This window comes from Euleptes europaea, chromosome 4, assembly GCF_029931775.1.
Source record: "Euleptes europaea isolate rEulEur1 chromosome 4, rEulEur1.hap1, whole genome shotgun sequence".
NCBI classification, from domain to species: domain Eukaryota; kingdom Metazoa; phylum Chordata; class Lepidosauria; order Squamata; family Sphaerodactylidae; genus Euleptes; species Euleptes europaea.
In genome coordinates this window covers 9,526,478-9,546,258 of record NC_079315.1, presented here as the reverse complement: position 1 = coordinate 9,546,258, position 19,781 = coordinate 9,526,478, and the positions used below count along the sequence as shown (strand labels likewise).

Genomic DNA, 19,781 nt, shown 5'->3' with positions numbered 1-19,781 from the left:
GGGCTCTTCCTGGCAGTGCTCAGCAGATGTGCCGAAGGGCCGTTGGGCCAACTTGCTGCGCGGGGACAGAAGAGAAGCAGCTGATCGGCCATTCAGTGCCAGAATGACTTTCCCTGCTACTAAGTTTGTGGGTTAGGGAAAGGCTGTAGCTTACTGGTCCAGCACCGGTCAATGACTCACTTAACTCTGCACCTGACTGCTGCTAAAATCCGAAGGCTGGGCTCAGATGTAAACCACGGTTCTCGTTGTGTCCGGATCCAGAAGTCTGTCCAGTTTTGCCACAGCCACTGAATTTTTTTTCTTTGTTCTCTCTTTCCTGTCATCCTAACTAACTCCACGCAAACAATCAAACAGAGACTCTTGGACCACGCCCTTCAATCAGATAGGGCTCAGATTCATAAATATTCACCCATCTTGCAATGCATCAAACCTTTCCACCCTGCAGACTACCTTGGATTCCTGGAAGTATCCAAATATCTAAGGGCCTTTACTCTTGCGCGTTTCAATGCCTCACCTTCAACTCTCCTGGAAGGCAGGTATCTCCGCACTCCCTTTCACCAACGACTATGCCCATGCAAAACAGAGAAAGTGGAAACAATAGAACATGTTCTGCTGCAACGTCCCTTCTACAACGACATAAGATCGCAGTATATTGTCATCTTTTCCTGGGAGATCGGAAGAAGCTAAAATTTCCCTTCTCTTACCAGACTCCTCTCGGGAGATAACCACTCAAGTAGCCAAATTCTGCCTCTGGTCTAGTGGGATTCGTAAACGGCTAACTCAAAACCTTTCCCCATAGAAGATCTTTCCTCCTCTTCTTCAAAACATCCCTCCCAGAATCATCAACTGTTATTATTTTATTTTATTATTTTAACCTAACTTTGATTTGTATTCATAGCTGATATTGTATCGAAATAAAACTTGATTGACTGATTGATTGAACTAACTCCATGCTGGCCAAGAGAAAATGGCTGCTTTGGAAAGTGGACTCTATGGAATTATACGTCATTCAAGTCCCTCTCTTCATGAAACCCTGCCCTCCTCAGGTTCCTCCCCTCAAAATCTCCAGGTATTTCCCAACTTGGAGCTGGCAATCCTAATGCTAGCCCATATTGGAATGGGGGGGGGTGGCTGCTTTGGCTGGCTCGCCTGCAGGATAAGAGCTTTCAAGGGGCCGGATTCGGCCCCCGGGCTTTATGTTTGACACCCCTGCTCTGGCTTGAGTGAAGGGAAGAACTTGGCTGAAGTCCAGAAAGGCAAGGAGTTGAGTAGATGAGGATTGATTGGGAGATGACAGCCCTCAAGCCCTTGATTGGTACTTAAGTTCAGTAAGGCTTTTGGTTTGGTTGACTATGACTAGGGTTGCCAACCTCCAGGTACTGAAATATCACCAGTACTGCTAAGTTAGTTACTAAGAAGAACCAGTACTAAGCCAATATATAAATAGAATTCAATGAACAACAATTTGTGAATTTCAACAATTATAAGACAATACAAACATTGTAACAGTAATGTGAATGTGCAAACAAACGTTTTTTTAACAACATAAGCCAAAACTACACAAAACAACAACACAAAACAGTCCGCAAGGGAGGACGGAGAAGTCCACTGGCAAGGGGCTTGTGAGCCTCAAACAATGAACCGTCTCAATTGGACCACAAATTGCAAATCCACCTATCAAAAGTTTGAAATATGCAAGAACGCGGCACAAAGTGCCCAGCGAAGCTCAAAGTGGAGCCCGGGAACACCTTCTGGATGTATAGCGTTTGAACCAATATACATTGGCTTCTTCAGCCAGCATTAAATCTCTTTGGCAGTCACAGTTAAAGACTGAGCTATTTTTAGCTACATGAATTTTGTGGGTTCCACTGTGACTGCCAAAGAGATTTAACGCCATAGAGTCCACCTTCCAAAGCAGCCATTTCCTCCAGAGGAACTGATCTCTGTCGCCTAGAGATCAGTTGTAATTCCAGGAAATCTCCAGCCATCACCTGGAGGTTGGCAACCCTAATGAAAACTGCTAGGTTGGGTGTCTGCTGGGGCGACCTGGGTCCCAGTCACACAAACTAAGATCAGCCCAGATCAACTGGCAAGTAGCTTCAGTGTCTCTGCATTGCAGGGCAGCGTTCCTTAATCCTGCCAAAATCTCTCTCTGTCTCTGCTGTCTTCTGAAAGGGCCCGGCGGCCTTGCGTTGGAGGACAATCTTGATCTGACAAATGGTGCATTCCCCAGTCAAGGGCACAGGCTTCCTTTTCCCTGGGGGAAATAGCAGGAGACCTCCAGTTACTCCCTGGAGGTTGGCAACCCTAGGGCTGCTTCTGCCAAGGGCTGCACAGAGTTTCTTTGGACTATGGGAGCATGTGTTAGGCTTTCTATCACCTGAAGGTAGGGTTGCCAACCTCCAGGTACTAGCTGGAGATCTCCTGCTATTACAACTGATCTCCAGCCGATAGAGATCAGTTTCCCTGGAGAAATTAGCCGCTTTGGCAATTGAACTCTATGGCATTGAAGTCCCTCCCCTCCCCAAACCCTGCCCTCCCCAGGCTCCACCCCAAAAAACCTCCCACCGGTGGCGAAGAGGGACCCGGCAACCCTATCTGAAGGGTTGGTTTTAAATCATACTCGATAGCGGATTTCACGAGTCATTCAGACTAAGCGGGAATGAGTTACACCAGGGGTGTCGAAAGGTAAGGCCCGCAGGCCGGATCTTGCCCCTTGAGAGCTCTTATCTGGTCCACGAGCCATAAGAACATAAGAAAAGAACATCAGAATATAAGAAAGGCCCTGCTGGATCAGACCAAGGTCCATCAAGTCCAGCAGTCTGCTCACTCAGTGGCCAACCAGGTGCCTCTAGGAAGCCCCCAAACAAGACGACTGCAGCAGCATTTATCCTGCCTGTGTTCCACAGCACCTGATATAATAGGCATGCTCCTCTGATCCTGGAGAGAATAGGGATGCATCATGACTAGTATTCATTTTGACTAGTAGCCATGGATAGCCCTATCCTCCATGATCATGTCCACTACCCTCTCAAAGCCTTCCAAGTTGGCAGCCATCACCACATCCTGGGGCAGGGAGTTCCACAGTTTGCGTTGTGTGAAGAAATACTTCCTTTTATCTGTTTTGAGCCACCACCACCCTCCTCTGAATGTGCAGGCTGGCTGCCAACTCCCAGGTGTCAGGCCACAGTGTCTCTGGAGCACCGGAGAGAGACTCTGTCGGAGCTGGGAAGTTGCAGAGGGGAGCCAGGAAAAATCCCGTCTGCGGGTCAGAATGCCACAAACCAGAGTCCTGCCAAATCAGAATCCACACGCATAGTTACTTAAGCTGGTCCGAGGTCCAAGAGAGCATTGTTCAGAGTGGGAGTCAGAGAGCTGCAAGATATGTCCCACATTGTTTCCTCCTTGTTTCCCTGCTCGGCCCTCTTTTCTAATGGGACTGCCTGGGCTAGATTTCATCCTACGAGGACTCTGCATTTTTGTTGCTCTGTTGCGCCCGGTATGCTTCAAGCCTTGCGCTGTGCCTTTTAGCAGCGAGCGACTTTCTCCGTCGCTGCCTCCACCTGTCAGCCCTTGACTCTGCCTCTGGTGAGTCGGGAGGGTTGCCAGGTCCCTCTTTGCCACCGGCGGGAGGTTTTTGGGGCGGAGCCTGAGGAGGGAGGGATTTGGGGAGGGGAGGGGCTTCAATGCCACAGAGTCCAATGGCCAAAGTGGCCATTTAATCCAGGGGAACTGATCTCTATCGGCTGGAGATCAGTTGTAATGGCAGGAGATCTCCAGCTAAGACCTGGAGGGTGGCAACCCTCTGAATCAGCAGTTTGAGGGCTCACAGCTGGCCTACTGGGGCTAGGTTCCCTGCCGGGCGGGAGTGATCCTGACCAGACTTCAGACTGTGTCCTGTGGAGGTAGGATTGCCAACCTCCAGGTACTAGCTGGAGATCTTCTTCTATTACAAGATTAGGAAATTAGCACAGGAGCAACGTTAAGTTAACAAAAGTGCAAAATTATTTATAATCTACTTAATAATACACAAACACATCATAGTGAACATATACAGACATGACCTACAATATGACAAACAATTAAAGTGACAAGTGTACTATAAAGTCAAAAGGATTCAAAAATGTCTCTTGAAAGAGTACAGTAAGTTCCTTGAAATGAGATATCATGTAGTCTTGTAGAAGCCGAGGTCTTGATGAGGATACGGCCATTTCAAATTCTTAATTAATAATTCTTCATCAGTCCTTCAATCAATGGTCTTCTTATATTTCTACATATCCATCAACAAGTTGCAGGTTACATCACACGTCCCATTCAGGGACGTGTCCCATTTGACTTTATAGTACACTTGTCACTTTAATTGTTGGTCATATTGTAGGTCATGTCTGTATATGTTCACTATGGTGTGTTTGTGTATTATTAAGTAGATTATAAATAATTTTGCACTTTTGTTAACTAACGTTGTTCCTGTGCTAAGTACCTGGAGGTTGGCAAACCTATCTATGGCGTTATACCCCACTGAGGTCTTTCCCTTCCCCACACTTTCCCCTAACTAAGCTCCACCCCCAAATCTCCAGGCATTTCCCAACCTGGAGTTGGCAACTCTACTGGGAGGCGGGGAAAGTAGGGTGACCAGGCCTCCAATCTGCTGCGGCTTCAGAACTCTTCCCACTTCCTATTGGCCAAGCCATCGTGTGATGCCACAATCTGCCCGATCCACACCTAAAACAGGGGCCTGTTGCCTGCATCATAAAGGGGCATGACCGAGCTTCAACAAGCGCCAGCATCCTTCTGCCACTACAGCCTCTCTTTGGCTGACCCTTCATTGCATCACTCCCCACACCAGCTTTGGAAGGCTACTGATGACAGGTACACTGGCGTGGTATAGCAGTTAAGAGCAGTGGTTTGGAGCGGTGGACTCTGATCTGGAGAACCAGGTTCTGGAGAACCCCTCCACATGAGCGGCGGAGGGTAACCTGGTGAACTTTGTTTCCCCGCTCCTCCGCATGAAGCCAGCTGGGTGAGCTTAGGCTAGTCACAGTGGCACCTGAGAAGGGGAGGGACTTCAATGGCATAGAGTCCAATGGCCAAAGCAGCCATTTTCTCTGAACTGATCTCTGTCGGCTGGAGATCAGTCGTGATAGCAGGAGATCTCCAGCTTGTACCTGGAGGTTGGCTAATCTCCTGTTAAGGAAAAATATCCCAACACGCAGCCACTTCCAATTCTTTTGTTATTTTTATATTTTTCCCATGCTTAGTATCTCTTTAAATACCAGTTCACAAAGTTTTCATAACACGATTTACAATATTAAACCACCATAGACAAGATAATTTGTCCACAATATCCTGCAATCCAAGTCCTTAAAGAGAAATTACAGATGTCTTGTTGCACAGTGTCGTCTTGCAATATGTCGTTAAAAGTCAGCTGACAAGCTGACCAATAGGATTCCTCTTTTGCACAGCTGTTTAATAATCCATACTCAATACCCACCATAGTGAATATATGCAGGCTAATGCAACGATAATATGACAAGCAACCGGTTATGCCTTGTTTCGCTGGATTTCTGCTTCAGATAATTACAATTTCATCCGATCACAATTTTGCGATTCAAAGTTCCATGCTCATGAGCCTTATAGGCACCGCTCGGGGGTCGCAACCTAGAGGTTGGCAACCCTATATTGAGACCATACTTGGAACACTATGCGTGGTTCTGGTCATCACACCTAAAAAAGGATATTGCAGAGTTTGAGAAGGTGCAGAAAGAAGTAACCAAAATGATCAGGGGTCTGGAGCAACTGCCCTACGAGGAGCAGTTAAAACGCTTAGGGCTGTTTAGCTTGGAAAGAAGGCAGTTAAGGGGAGACATGATAGTGGTCTATAAATTTATGCATGGTATGGAGAGTGGACAGGGAGAAGCTTTTTTTCTCCCTCTTTCATAATACCAGAACACGGGTTCATCTGCAGAAGCCGGAGGGTGAGAGATTCAAATCAGAGAAAAGGAAGTATTTCTTCACACAACACATAGTTAAATTGTGGAACTCCCTGCCCCAGGATGTGGTGATGGCTGCCAACTCAGAAGGCTTTGAGAGGGGAAAGGACATGTTCATGGAGGAGAGGGGTATTCATGGCTAGTAAAAATGGATACTACTCATGATGCATACCTGTTCTCTCCAGGATCAGAGGAGCATGCCCATTATATTAGGTGCCTTGGAACCCAGGCAGGATAAATGCTGCTGCAGCTGTCTTGTTTGTGGGCTTCCTAGAGGCACCTGGTTGGCCACTGTGGGAACAGATTGCTGGACTTGATGGGCCTGGGTATGATCCAGCAGGGCCTTTCTTATGTTCTTTTGCTCACATTTCTAGGTTATTGGTCTCTCCTTGTGCAGTAGCCATAGGTCACCTTCTGAATCAGCTTGCCTGCAAGGGAAATCCACTTGTGACTGATTGCTGTCGTGTCCCAAGAGCCTCTGCTCGAAGCCGCGCTCGTCTAATGACAGCTTCTGGATACCGTCTTTCCTGAAGGTTTTCAGTAAGGGAATCAGCTGCTTTTATGAAATCCTGTGTTTTAGAAGCATTTCTTTTTAACCTGAGGAATTGTCCATATGGTAAATTATTACGTAGATGAGTTGGATGAAAAGATTCATAATGGAGCAATGTATTCCGATCTGTGGGTTTCTCAGTACCCCAAAGGACTGAATACATCTTGGGATTTATCTTGTTTTATTTAGGTATTATTCCTTTAAATTACCCCTACTAGTAATTAATCATCCAACAAGCGCCTTCAGCTGTTACAGTAGTCTTAACGCTATTTCTAGTTCCTCCACAAAATTGTAGCAGAGAACTTCTCTCATTTGTCGTGTGAGCTACCCATTGAGTAGTCCACGTGTGAGTATTATATATAGAGAGTAATACTGTTAGTTTAATAACATATTTATATGACTAATATGTTTAAAATGTATTTTAAATGATAAAAATATTGGGCTGTTTAAAATTTTCTGCTAAAAAATTTCTATAGATCACATGTTATATAGTAGTCTTTATGTTATGTTCCCTTAATACATAGCCTATTCTGAGGAAGATTAATTATCGAAACAGGAAGATTACCGGATCCCTGTATTCCTACACTCTTGATACAGTTCACGGGAACTCTACAACAGCTCTTTATGTTTAAGAACATATGCTATAAAGCAAACGGATGAATAGCCCTGGAGGCACCTTAACTAGGTTCACATTGTGAACTAAAAGGACTATCTTTCTTGGACATTTTTGTACTTTTGTATTTTGTATATAAGCTGTATTTTGTTATATGCTTACGCACCTTGTTGCCCTCTTTTGATATACTTATAACAACACTCACCCTTGCATATCATTTGTTGTTTGGCCATTCTGTTGTTTCTTATTTACCACCTGGAGGTTGGCAACCCTACCTACAGTCCACCCTCCCAAGCAGCCATTTTCTCCAAGGGAGCTCCAGGGTGGAACTTGGGAGGTAGCTCAGTGGCCACTGGATGTCACTCTAGGACTTGTGCTTCTCCTAGACTCTAGGGTTGCCAACCTCCAGGTACTAGCTGGAGATCTCCTGCTATTACAACTGATCTCCAGCTGATCAGCTCCCCTGGAGAAAATGGCCACTTTGGCAATTGGACTCTATGGCATTGAAGTCCCTCTCCTCCCAAACCCCACCCTCCTCAGGCCTGGCAACCCTACTAGACTCTTATGGTATTCCATAGAGTCTGCCCTCCAAAGCAGATGTTTCCTTTAGAGAACTGATCTCTGCAGTCAGGTGGTCAGTTGTAATTCTTGGAGAATTCCAGGCTGCACCTGGAGGTTGGCTATCCTACCTGTCAACTTACTTCTCTTCCCCACCCCAAGTCTGGGTCACATAGACTAAGTGGGCCAGATTGGGAGAAAATGGAACAGCAGCATGTTTGGAATGCCAACTCTGTACTGCCATTTTTGCACGGAAGGTTTTGCCTTGGATTTGCCGCTCTCTAGATGCACATTTATCCCCATCCAAATTCTCAGAACTCTGCTTGGGGGCTTATTGTTGAGTTTGGGGAGTCGGATGGGGAAAATGTGCATCCAGAGAGCGGCAAATCCAAGGCAAAACCTCCCATGCATAAATGGCACATAGCTCCTTGAGAGTAAAGTTCCTGCAGCTTTAACCTCCAAAAGGAACAAATGATGGGCAGGCTGTGTGTTTTTGTTTCCCTTTCAAAAACAGATAAGAAAAGATAAGTTTGACAGTGGCTTCCATGAATTAACATTTCAAGGATGTTCTCCAAAGGGGGGGGGGAGGAAGGGGGGAGGCCAGACCAGGAGGAATTGCTGATCTGGGGTGGGACTTCTCCCCTATTGGTTTCTGTCATTCAAGAGAGAAGAAGGAGAGAGAGATAAATACCAAGAGACGCCTTCTCAGCAGGAGGAATTTTGGCCAAGGCCAGAAGCAGAAGAACGCACAGTTGAATCTTCATTTGCTTCTCAGCAAATCCACTGTAAGCATTGATCGATGGGGCTTTTATTCTTTGCTTATTCTGGAATTTAATTCTCGTCCCTGGCGGTGGGGAACCACGGTTGCTAACTCTGGGTTGAAATGTGTGGAGATTTGGGGGTGGTGACCGGGGAGGGGAGAGGCCTCAGCCGAATATAATGTCACACCCTCCAAAGCAGCCCTCTTCTCCAGGGGAACTGATCTCTGTCGCCTGGAGATCAGTTGCAATAGCAGGAGATCTCCAGCCACCACCTGGAGGTTGGCAACCCTAGTTTGAGGCTAGAGTCCACCCTCCAAAGCAGCTGTTTTCTCCAGGGGAAACAGCTCTCTGTTGTTTCGACATCAGTTGTAATTCTAGGAGACCTGCAGGCTGCACCTGGAGGTTGGCAACCCTACGCATTGGAGCTCCAAAAGTCCTTGAAGCAGCCCTGGCAGCAGTGAATACTGAGACTCTCTATGGGGGCCAACAGCTGTACCTGAGTCTCCCCCTAGGGTTGCCAGGTCCCTCTTCGCCACTGGCAGAAGGTTTTTGGGGCAGAGCCTGAGGAAGGCGGGGTTTGGGGAGGGACTTAAATGACATAGAGTCCAATGGCCAAAGTGCCCATTTTCTCCAGGTGATCTCTATCTGCTGTAGATTAGTTGTAATCCCAGGAAATCTCCAATCACCACCTGGAGGTAGAGTTTCTGCTCTGGGTTGGGAAACACCTGGAGATTTGAGGGGGTGGAGCCTGGAGAGGGCGGGGTTTGGGGAGGGGAGGGACTTCAACGTCACAGAGTCCAATTGCCAAAGCAGCCCTTTTCTCCAGGGGAACTGATCTCTGTCGGCTGGAGATCAGTTGTAATAGCAGGAAATCTCCAGTTAGCACCTGGAGGTTGGCAACCCTACTCTCCCCAGCCATTCCAATAATTCTTTGCTTCATTCCCTTCGCTCTCCAAAGGAGGGGCCCGCCTTTGCCAAGCGCTGCCAGCTACCATCCCGCTGCCATGTCCCTGGCTGGCTTGAAGTGTCTGGTGACGGGAGCAGGCGGGTTTCTTGGCCGCACGATTGTTTGCCAGTTGCTGGAGGAAGGAGAGAAACTGGCTGAGGTTCGCGCCTTGGACAAAGCGTTCAGCGCGGAGACACTTCAGCATTTTGGAGGTAATGATGAATTGAGGATTCCAATCTGTATAATTACGTTTTCCAGTATTACAACAAGAACCTATTATACCAGACGTTTGAGTAATTGGGAATAGAATTTGTAAGCATTTTTCAAACATCTCTTCCAAGACTTATATAATGCGCTCTCAAATAGATGGTAACTAACCCATTATTGTTCTATCTTTTCAGACAACATATACACATGCCTGGTTGGGTTTGAACTGTTTGTATTTGTATTCATTCATGTATTTCTGTAAATGTGTGCCGGCTTAAGAAAGGGTTTTAATTAACCACTGATGAAGGCCCCATAGGCCAAAACGCGTTTGGTATGTGGTTACAGATATCAACCTCAGGATATGCCATTGTGTTATTTTAATGCTTTTAAATAATTTTAACTTTCACATAGCGCTTCTAATCAATTATACTTTCAGTATTTATACATAGACTTATATATTTTCTTTTCGCCCAACCTTGGGTACCCAGCTGCCTTCTACTGAACCAGACCCTCAGTCCATCCAAGTCAGTATTGTCTACTCAGACCGGCAGCGGCTCTCCAGGGTCCCAGAGAGAGGTCTTTCCCATCACCTACTTGCCCAGTCCCTTTAGCTGGAGATGCTGGGGATTGAACCTGGGACCTTCTGCATGCGGAGCAGATGCCCTACCACTGAGCCATGGCCCCTCCCTGTGCTTGCATCTCCCATCTCATGAAAATGGGAGAGGATGAACTTGTGACTGGGCTATACCACTTCTGGCTGCAGGTGGGGGCTCGTGACACTTTCAAAAATTCCCCTGCATGCAGAAGACTGGCAGGTTTTAGGCTTCTTTTTTTGGTCTGGAGGAATGGAAGCTTCCATTGCAGGCTGAAGCGGTATAGGCCTGGCCCGCCCAACAAGAACTAGGCCAATGGATTGGGTTGCCAACTCGGGGTTGGGAAATACCTGGAGATTTTGGGGGTGTAGCCTAAGGAGGGTGGGGTTTGGGGAGGGGAGGGACTTCAATGCACTATGGCGTTATACCCCACTGAATTTGTTAAGTATTTTTTCATACACCGCATAGTTAAAGGCCGGCACAGTTACATGAGTTGAGCTGACCCTTGAATAAATGGCTGCATGCAGAGGGACTTCTAGACATATGCCTCTTCCAGGCAGTGTTAATGAGGAAGTTAAAACCAAAGGAGAGCCATGTTGAAGTTCAGCCCCTAATTCTAAACTCCTACATGGAAAGCGGGTGAATTTATAATATCCCAAAAGCCACAGCAAGGAAGCCGGTGTTCCATGGGACACATTATTTGCTCTGTAACCAACCACCTGCCTTCCACCAGTTTGCAAGCTCACAGTGTTTCCCCTCTTTTGGTTAACAATGATTGCTAAAGCCTATCCAGCAGAGTAACTGATAACGGCCAAATATTCTTAAAACATTCATTGTATTAACAACGGAGGTCCAAGGTTTGATAGTTACGCTATTCACAAACAAACTAAATCATGGACTGTGATTGTAACTAGAAAAAAAATCTAACCAGATGTTTTTGACTTTTAACCTTGTTCAGTATGGTTACTGTAGATGTCTGTAATTCACTAAATATTTCTTCTCTGGAGCTTTTGCCCTGGAATTCCAGGGTCAGTCGACAGAAAATTTAAGCAAAAAAAATTAAACAAATACAGCAAACAGCTGTTAACAAACGAAAGCCAGTTTTTAAAGGCAGTCGTCAGGAGCAGGCAGACGGTTTTCAGATACAGTATTTACAAGGAAGCAAGACGACCCCCTTAAAAATGTTATGCATACACAAACTATTATCGGACATGACTTGTATACCACTTGTATATAAATGTGAGAGGCCCCCCCTTTTTTGAAGGCATGTATCTTGGGGGGAAATCTCGTCTTGCAAACTGCTTAGGGTTTCTTCTAACGATGATGTTGTCTTCCAAGCTCTGGCTTGAATATCTATTGCCATTTGGGAACATGGGAAGAGGCTCTCCCCTCCCCAGAGCGCTTGCCTGCTTCCCCCAACCTAAATGCTTTCCTGCTGCTTCCTGCCATATCCATTAGATCAGGGGTGTCAAACTCATCTGCTACGAGGGCCTGATAGGACATAAATGTCACTTGATTGGGCTGGGCCTTGTCAGGCCAGATTGGGACTTGGGGGGGGGGGCGGTGGCTGCCTTGGTTGGTGAGCCCACAGCAAGGTCGCCAGCCCAGGTTGAGAGGGGGGGGCTGCCTCAGCTGACGAGCTCGCAGTGGGCTCATCAGCCCAGATCAAGATTTGGGGGTGGCTGCCTCGGTTGGGGCCAGATCCGGCCCGCGAGCCGTATGTTTGGCACCTCTGCATTAGATGGTAATCAGAATCTCACAGGCTTCTGATATTCCAGCCCAAAGATTATGCTGATCCTTTTGCATTGTTCCATACATCTTTTCACCTTGACCTGGATGGCCCAGGCTAGCCTGATCTTGTCAGATCCCAGAGGTTAAGCAGGATCAGCCCTGGTTAATACTTGGATGGGAGACCTCAAAGGAATGCTAGGGTCTCTACGCAGAGGCAGGCAATGGCAAACCCCCTCTGAGCGTCTCGTCTTGAAAACCGTACTGGGTTTGATGGCACTTTACACTCTCTCTCTGGCCATTTATTCATGGAAGGTTTTGCATTGGATTTGCCACTCTTTAGATGCACTTTCCCCCCATCCATATTCTCAAAACTCAACAATAAGCCGCCATGCAGAGTTTTGAGAAGTCAGATGGGGAAAATGTGCATCTAGAGAGTGACAAATCCAATGCAAAACCTTCCATGAATAAATGGCCTCTCTCTCTCTTCTCAGTCATGGGCATGTACCCCTGTGGGACTGACTCGCTCCTAACTCTGATTTGCTTTGCATTCACCTGACCGCTGGCACTCAAACAACAAACTTTCACCATCTCAACCATTCTCCAGGGGTCATGGGGACAATTGCAGCGACCTGGTTTCCGCAGAAGGCTGCTTCCAGCTGACCTCTTGGATTCAGAATTAGCAAAACGGTTTACAGGGGATCGGAACTTGACTACGCATGAGAAAGCTCAAAGGTGTCTTTCTTTTTAAGCGAAATGAAATATTTCCGTGCAAACAAAACAGTTTTGGAATGCCAAGCCGGCAATGTTTTTCTTCCAGGAAGAAATACTTGGCCCCAGGGTTACTGGCAATTAACAGGATGATAACATATCAGTGTCGTCGTCCCCTCCCAGTACTGGTTGTAAAATCAAAGAGTTTTCTACTGACACTGAGGTCAGCCAGTTGTGATGTGCTAAATCCATTATGAAAAACTAACACACTTGTGGAACTCCCTGCCCCAGGATGTGGTGATGGCTGCCAATTTGGAAGGCTTTAAGAGTGGAGTGGACATGTGCATGGAGGAGAGGGCTATCCATGGCTACTAGTAAAAATGGATACTAGTCATGATGCATACTTATTCTCTCCGGGATCAGAGGAGCATGCCTAATATATTAGGTGCTGTGGAACACAGGCGGTATAATGCTGCTGCAGTCGTCTTGTTTGTGGGCTTCCTGGAGGCACCTGCTTGGCCACTGTGTGAATAGACTGCTGGACTTGATGGGCCTGGGTCTGATCCAGCTGGATTTTGCTTATGTTCTTATGATGTATACCTATTCTCTCCAGTCTCAGAGGAGCATGCCTATTATATTAGGTGCTGTGGAACACAGGCAGGACATTGCTGCTGCAGTCATCTTGTTTGTGGGCTTCCTAGAGGCACCTGGTTGGCCACTGTGTGAACAGATGGCTGGACTAGATGGACCTTGGTCTGATCCAGTAGGGCCTTTCTTATATTCTTAACACAGGCAGGATGGTGCTGCTACAGTTGTCTTCTTTGTGGGCTTCCTAGAGGCACCTGGTTGGCCACTGCGTGAACAGATGGCTGGACTGGATGGACCTTGGTCTGATCCACCACGGCCTTTCTTATGTTCTTATGTTAACACAGCATAAGGCATGCTTAAGGCCTCCGAAAAATTTGGGTTTAAGAGCATTTAACCCTTTCCTGTTGTGTGGGGCTATGGTTTCATTGGGCCTAATTTTTGTTTTGTTGTTTTTGCTGTCAAGTCCCAGCCAATTGACGGTGCCCCATAAGAGATGTTCAAAAGTGGTTTGCCGTTGCCTTCCTCTGCATAGAGATTTCCTGGTGTTCTCCTGTCCAAGTATTAACCAGGGCTGACCCTGATGAGCTTTCAAGATCTGATGAGATCGGGCCAGCCTGGGCTATCCCCGTCAGGGCAGCCCTAATACTACAGTTCTGAAAAACCCACCTTTGTATTTTGGCTGCTCCTTCCAACAGCATCTCTTTAAGAGCGAAGGGTTCCTCTCCAGCCCTTCTTAGCCAGAGGGGGGCTGTCACGGCTTGCTGTGGGACGGACGAACGGAGGCAAATCGCTGATTTTTGCTTTGTCTGACACCGTGCCTTCCAGATCTGAAGAGTTCGACTCTCTTGACAATCATGAAAGGAGATATCCGGGACGCGGCGTTCCTTCGGGAAGCCGTCCAAGGGATCACAATCGTCATCCACTCCGCTTGCGTCATTGACACCCTGGGCCTGGTAGACAAGCAGGTACTGTGGGACATCAACGTCGGAGGTGAGTCAGCGGTGTGTTTGCGTGTTGGAGACACTCGTCAAGGGGCTTAGGCGAAGAGGTTTTTAATTCCCCCGAAAAGCTAAGGAGGGCCTTTTTGCGTAAACTGACCCACCTAGACGGGGTGGTTAGGAGCGCTGGTTTGGAGTGGTGGACTCTGATCTGGAGAACCCTGTTTGATTCCCCACTCCTCCACATGAGCGGCGGCAGCTAATCTGGTGAACTGGATTTGTTTCCCCACTCATACGCATGAAGCCAGCTGGGTGACCTTGTGCTAGCCATAGCTTTCTCAGCCCCACCTACCTCACAGGGTGTCTGTTGCGGGGAGGGGAAGGGAAGGTGATTGTAAGCTGGTTTGAGTCTCCCTTAAGTGGTAGAGAAAGTCAGCATATAAAACCCAATTCTTCTCCTTCTCCTCCTCCTCACAGAGTTGGAAGGGATCGCCGGGGTCATCTAGTTCAACCACCTGCACAATGTAGGAAATTCACAACTAACTCCCCCCCAACATACATTCCCAGTGACCCCTACTCCATGCCCAGAAGATGGCCAAAAAAATCCTCCAGGATCCCAGCCAGATTGGAAACTGCTTCCTGACCCCAAAGTGGCGTTTGGCATTACTCTGGGCATGTAAGAAAGGGCCATAAGAGCAAAACCCTGACCAACCCTTCCTGTCCTCCCTCTCATGACCTGTGTAATATTTTTGGAGACTGGAGGGGTTTTCCTTAGAAGGATCAGGAATGTGGCCAGGGACGAAGGCGGGATAAAAATCCGAAAATAAATAAATGTCAAACCTAGAGGTGGGGGGGGGGGGGCAGTTCTTCAGCCAGAATACTCAAGACTGCTTTGAGTGGCACAATGAAGAGGGTGATGGTATACTACAGGGGTAGGGTTGCCAGCTCCGGGTTGGGAAATACAACTGGTCTCCAGCCGATAAGAGATCAGTTCACCTGGAGAAAATGGCCGCTTTGGCAATTGGACTCCATGGCATTGAAGTCCCTCCCTTCTCCAAACCCCGCCCTCAGGTTCCACCACCAAAATCTCCAGGTATTTCCCAACCCGGAGCTGGCATCCCTACTCCACTATCATTGCCCAATCCTATGGCTTGATCGACACACCATCATCAGTATGAGACGGGAATGAACAGGGGGAGTCTCCCATTTCAGGCTTTTGACTTCCCATGTGAATGGGGATGGGTGCACTTAAATGGAGCCAGGAATCTGTGAAGGGCTTCTAAAAAAGATAAAGGTAAAGGCCCCCTGTGCAAGCACCGGGTCATTCCTGACCCATGGCATGACATCACATCCCAACGAGGCAAACTCTGTTTAAGGGGTGGTTTGCCATTGCCGTCCCCAGTCATCTTCCCTTTACCCCCAGCAAGCTGGGTACTCATTTTACCAACCTCGGAAGGATGGAAGGCTGAGTCAACCTTGAGCCGGCTACCTGAAATTGACTCCCGTCAGGATTGAACTCAGGTCGTGAGCAGAGCTTGGACTGCAGTACTGCAGCTTACCACTCTTCGCTCACGAGGATCTCCAGGAAGGAAGGGCTTCTACAGTGTTATTTATTTCATTGATAGGCTGACTTCCTTGCAGAGCAGTGGGCTCTGCCCACGACTTGTATAGATCAAACTTGGAGGAGGGTGCGTGTAACCAAAAAGCAAAAATAAACTGGCAACCCTAGTGCTCTTCCACAACCGCCATTTCTCGAAACAACTTTTGTCCAGGCCTGGGGCAGTTTTCCACTTTGCCTAACCCAGCATGCCATAGTGGCTAAGAGCAGTGGACTCTAATCTGGAGAACCGGGTTGGTTTCCCCACTCCTCCACACAAAGCTGGCTGGGTGACCTTGGGCTAGTCACCGTTCTCTCAGAGCTCTCTCGGCCCCACCTACTTCACAAGATATCTGTTACAGGGAGAGGAAGGCGACTGTAAGCTGCTCTGAGACTCCTTAAAGGTAGAGAAAAGCGGGGTATAAAAACTAACATATTCTGTTTCTTTTATATTATTATTTTTTATTTTATTTTATACAGTAACAGAAAGAAGACAGACATGTCTGTGTCCAAGCTTTGACAAAGTAATACGTTCATTCCACAACTTCAGTCTCACCCATTAAAATCTAAGACTGGATCTATATATTGCCCTAAAATAGTTTAGGTTAAGTTTAATGCATTGTTTTACGTGATATTTAAGAATGATGATTAAATGTTCTTATGTTCTTAAATAATGATTACTCAACTACTTTCTAATACCTCGGTATATGTTGATTACCTTAAATCTAACCATTAGCTAAAATCATCATTTTGTACTGCTAAATACCAATTAATAGCCTATGTCTACATTCTAGTTCTTACAGAAGTGTTAGACGTAGATTGGTTGCTACGAATCTACCAATCTTCTTCTTCTTCTGTTTCATTCCCTCTGGCTTTCCCTTTCTGGAAAGGGACCCAACAGCTGCTGGAAATAAGCCTCCTCCATGACGTCAAGTGCTTCATCTACACCAGTAGCCTTGAAGTGACGGGTCCCAATCACAAAGGGGACCCCATGTACAACGGGGACGAATACTCAATCTACCACGTCACCGCCGGATTTACTTACGCCGAAACTAAGAGAGAGGCGGAGAAATCTGTCCTGGAGCTGGACGGACTGCCCCTGAAGGACGGCAGCAGTTTTGTGACGTGCGCGTTGAGGTCCATGTATATTTTCGGAGAAGGGAGTCCTTTCCTTCTGAAGCACGTCGACGAAGGCATCTTAAACCACAAGGTCTGGTCACTCTGTCCCCACCGTTCTTGAATTATTTAGAGCAAAATCTCTGGCACAGCTTTTATATGGGCCATGGTTGGGAGCCTCCCACCGCTAATTTTTGCCCTTAGAACGGGTGCAGTCAAACTTCTTAAGAGCAGCATTGCAAGTCCCCAAATTTGTCTCAAATGCTAACATTAGGCTGGAGTTGGGCATGGTGAGTGAACTTGGCCTCCCTTATTTTGTGGCTTAAGGTGACCACCAATCCACAGGGTCTGACCCCTCTGATACTGCAGGACAGTTTTAGATCTCCCTGGCTTCAGGCGGTCTATAGGAAAATGGACAGTCTGGGTATCGATTCACAGGCTGCGCAGAAAATGGCCTACGGCCAAGCCAAAAGGTTCATAAAACAAAGAATTTGGGACATTGAAAGACAGGACGACCTGGGAAAAATGCCCGGATTATAGGATCTCTTCAAATAATAAGTATCAAGTGGCTCCAGCATCCTATTTGTATCAGTTAGACTGTCCAAGTCTTAGGAGAGTCTTCACATTGACTTGCTTCCAAGCTCTCCCCTCAGCAACGGTAGAGGGATGTTTTAAAAGGACCCCGATCAGTGGCAGGCTTTGTCCGTGGAGAAGTGGAAACAGTGGCTCACGAGCTATTAAGATGTCCCTGGTACGTAGAGGCGCGTACCAAGTACATTCTCCCTTCGCTGAAGGGCCCTAGAGAGCCCTCAGAATCAGTTATATTGCGGACTCTTCTGGAGGGGGAAAAAGAACAGGTTACCTTAGCCACGCCCTGACCTGGATGGCCCAGGCTAGCCTGATCTGGTCAGATCTCAGAAGCTGAGCAGGGTCAGCCCTGGTTAGTATTTGGATGGGAGACCACCAAGGAAGTCCAGGGTTGCTATGCAGAGGAAGGCACTGGCAAACCACCTCTGTTAGTCTCTTGCCATAAAAACCCCAAAAAGGGGTCGCCATAAGTCGGCTGCGACTTGATGGCACTTTACACACACACCTTAGCCACAGCTAGGTTCTGCGCAATAGGACTTAAAGTTCGCCTCTCAAAGGTTTCCTCATAGATAGGTCTAATTTTAATTTAGGAGGCTAAGTAAAACCTAATCTGATGCATTTGTATTTTGCATTTTAAATCAATGTATAAACGTGAACCGTGGATAGTTTTATTAAGTATTACGTATTTTTAGAATGGCAACGCCGTAATAAAAAAACCATTTCATTTCAAACCACAAGGTCTTCTTGAGGATCTCCAGGAAGGAGGCCCTGGTCAACCCTGTCTACGTGGGGAATATCGCTTGGGCTCACATCCAAGCTGCGAAGGCCATGAGGAATCCGGCAAAGGTCAGGCAGATCCGAGGACAGTTCTATTACATCTCGGACGACTCTCCCCATTTAAGCTACGCAGACTTCAACCACGAGCTGGGCAAGGAGTTAGGGTTTGGCGTGGAGCCCAAGCTGGCCATGCCCCTGACGATGCTCTACTGCTACGCTCTGCTGTTGGAGATCGTGAGCTTCTTGCTCTGGCCTTTCGTCCGGTACGTCCCCGTCATCAATCGCCAGCTGCTGACTTTGCTGAACACCCCGTTCACCTTTTCGTACAAGAAGGCGCAGCGGGATTTCGGCTATACGCCTCGCTACAGTTGGGAAGAAGCCAAGCAGCGCACCGGCCGGTGGATTGCCGAGGTGATCCCGTCGAGGATCGCCTACCTGAAAAGCAAGGAAGTCTAAAGCAGAGCTTTGGGGCAGCAGGATGAACAAGCCACAGCCAGCCGGTCAGTGAACCGTTAGGAGGGAATGGAATGGACCAGGCTTAGCGGGAAGCCAAAGTGCTGAAATACCTGAATAAATGATAAGGAATCTCCCATATTGCTTCATTGTACACAGGATGAGTAAGCTACTCTGTTAATAAGTTATTTACAAACACCCTTGCTTGGTTCATTCACCACTTCATCTTACTGTTTAAAGCCCCGTTGCTGGGGAATCCAAAATAGACACTGGTTCTTTGCACTATTTATTTCTTAGCAGGGATAAACAACGGAGCTGACTATGGCTGCCATTTTGAATTGCCCAAAATCCACAAGGGCAGTCAAATAGGGGCTCAGCCAACATGGTGTAGTGGTTAAGAGCGGTGGTTTGGAGCGGTGGACTCTGATCTGGAGAACCGGATTTGATTCCCCACTCCTCCACATGAAGCCAGCTGGGTGACCTTGGGCTAGTCACACTCTCTCAGTCACACTCTCTCAGGCCCACCTACCTCACAATGTGTCTGTTGTGGGGAGGGGAAGAGATGATTGTAAGCCGGTTTGATTCTTCTTCTTCAGTTCTTCCCAGTAATTAATTTATTAGCCTCATCACGTAGAACTGTTTCCCCAGACAAACGGCAATCTTCCGAGATACCGTCCGATGCCACTAATCTGCTTTTTATCATCACGGAGAAGTTTGCCCAAACACTCCCTAATCTTCTTCAAGAATTCTAGGAAGGATCATCCCCATCCCGGCAAGGCTAAGGCATGATTGTACATACCAAGGCTCACAGCAACCAAAGAGGCAAAGGGCTAAATCCTGTGCACCCATTCCCCAAGCAGAGGCGCTTTCCTCCGACGCTGCAGGAAAGTCAATTTGGGGTGCAGGCGTATCTGAAGAAGAAGAGTTGGTTTTTATATGCCAACTTTCTCTACCACTGAAGGGAGAATCAAGCCGGCTGACAATCACTTTCCCCTCCCCACAACAGACAACCTGTGAGGTAGGTGGGGCTGAGAGAGCTGTGACTAGCCCAAGGTCTCCCAGCAGGC

At 47.4% G+C, this 19,781-nt stretch overlaps 1 protein-coding gene across 1 annotated transcript; it reads left to right on the top strand.

Annotated features, from left to right (window-relative positions):
• The first annotated feature begins 9,476 nt into the window (after positions 1-9,476).
• Positions 9,477-18,717, top strand: HSD3B2 (hydroxy-delta-5-steroid dehydrogenase, 3 beta- and steroid delta-isomerase 2). Its single transcript, XM_056848397.1, has 4 exons — positions 9,477-9,630; positions 14,071-14,235; positions 16,671-16,990; positions 18,223-18,717. The coding sequence occupies exons 1-4, from the start codon at positions 9,477-9,479 to the stop codon at positions 18,715-18,717; spliced, it is 1,134 nt and encodes a 377-aa protein (XP_056704375.1).
• Positions 18,718-19,781: the final 1,064 nt, after the last annotated feature.

What these genes read in the sequence shown, in the direction of transcription:
- HSD3B2 (XM_056848397.1), top strand. Translation starts at nt 9,477, where the DNA reads ATGTCCCTGGCTGGCTTGAAGTGTCTGGTGACGGGAGCAGGCGGGTTT. An exon ending in GACACTTCAGCATTTTGGAG is followed by an intron (nt 9,631 to 14,070) that starts GTAATGATGAAT and finishes CGTGCCTTCCAG; the next exon opens with ATCTGAAGAGTTCGACTCTC. An exon ending in AAGGCATCTTAAACCACAAG is followed by an intron (nt 16,991 to 18,222) that starts GTCTGGTCACTC and finishes TCAAACCACAAG; the next exon opens with GTCTTCTTGAGGATCTCCAG.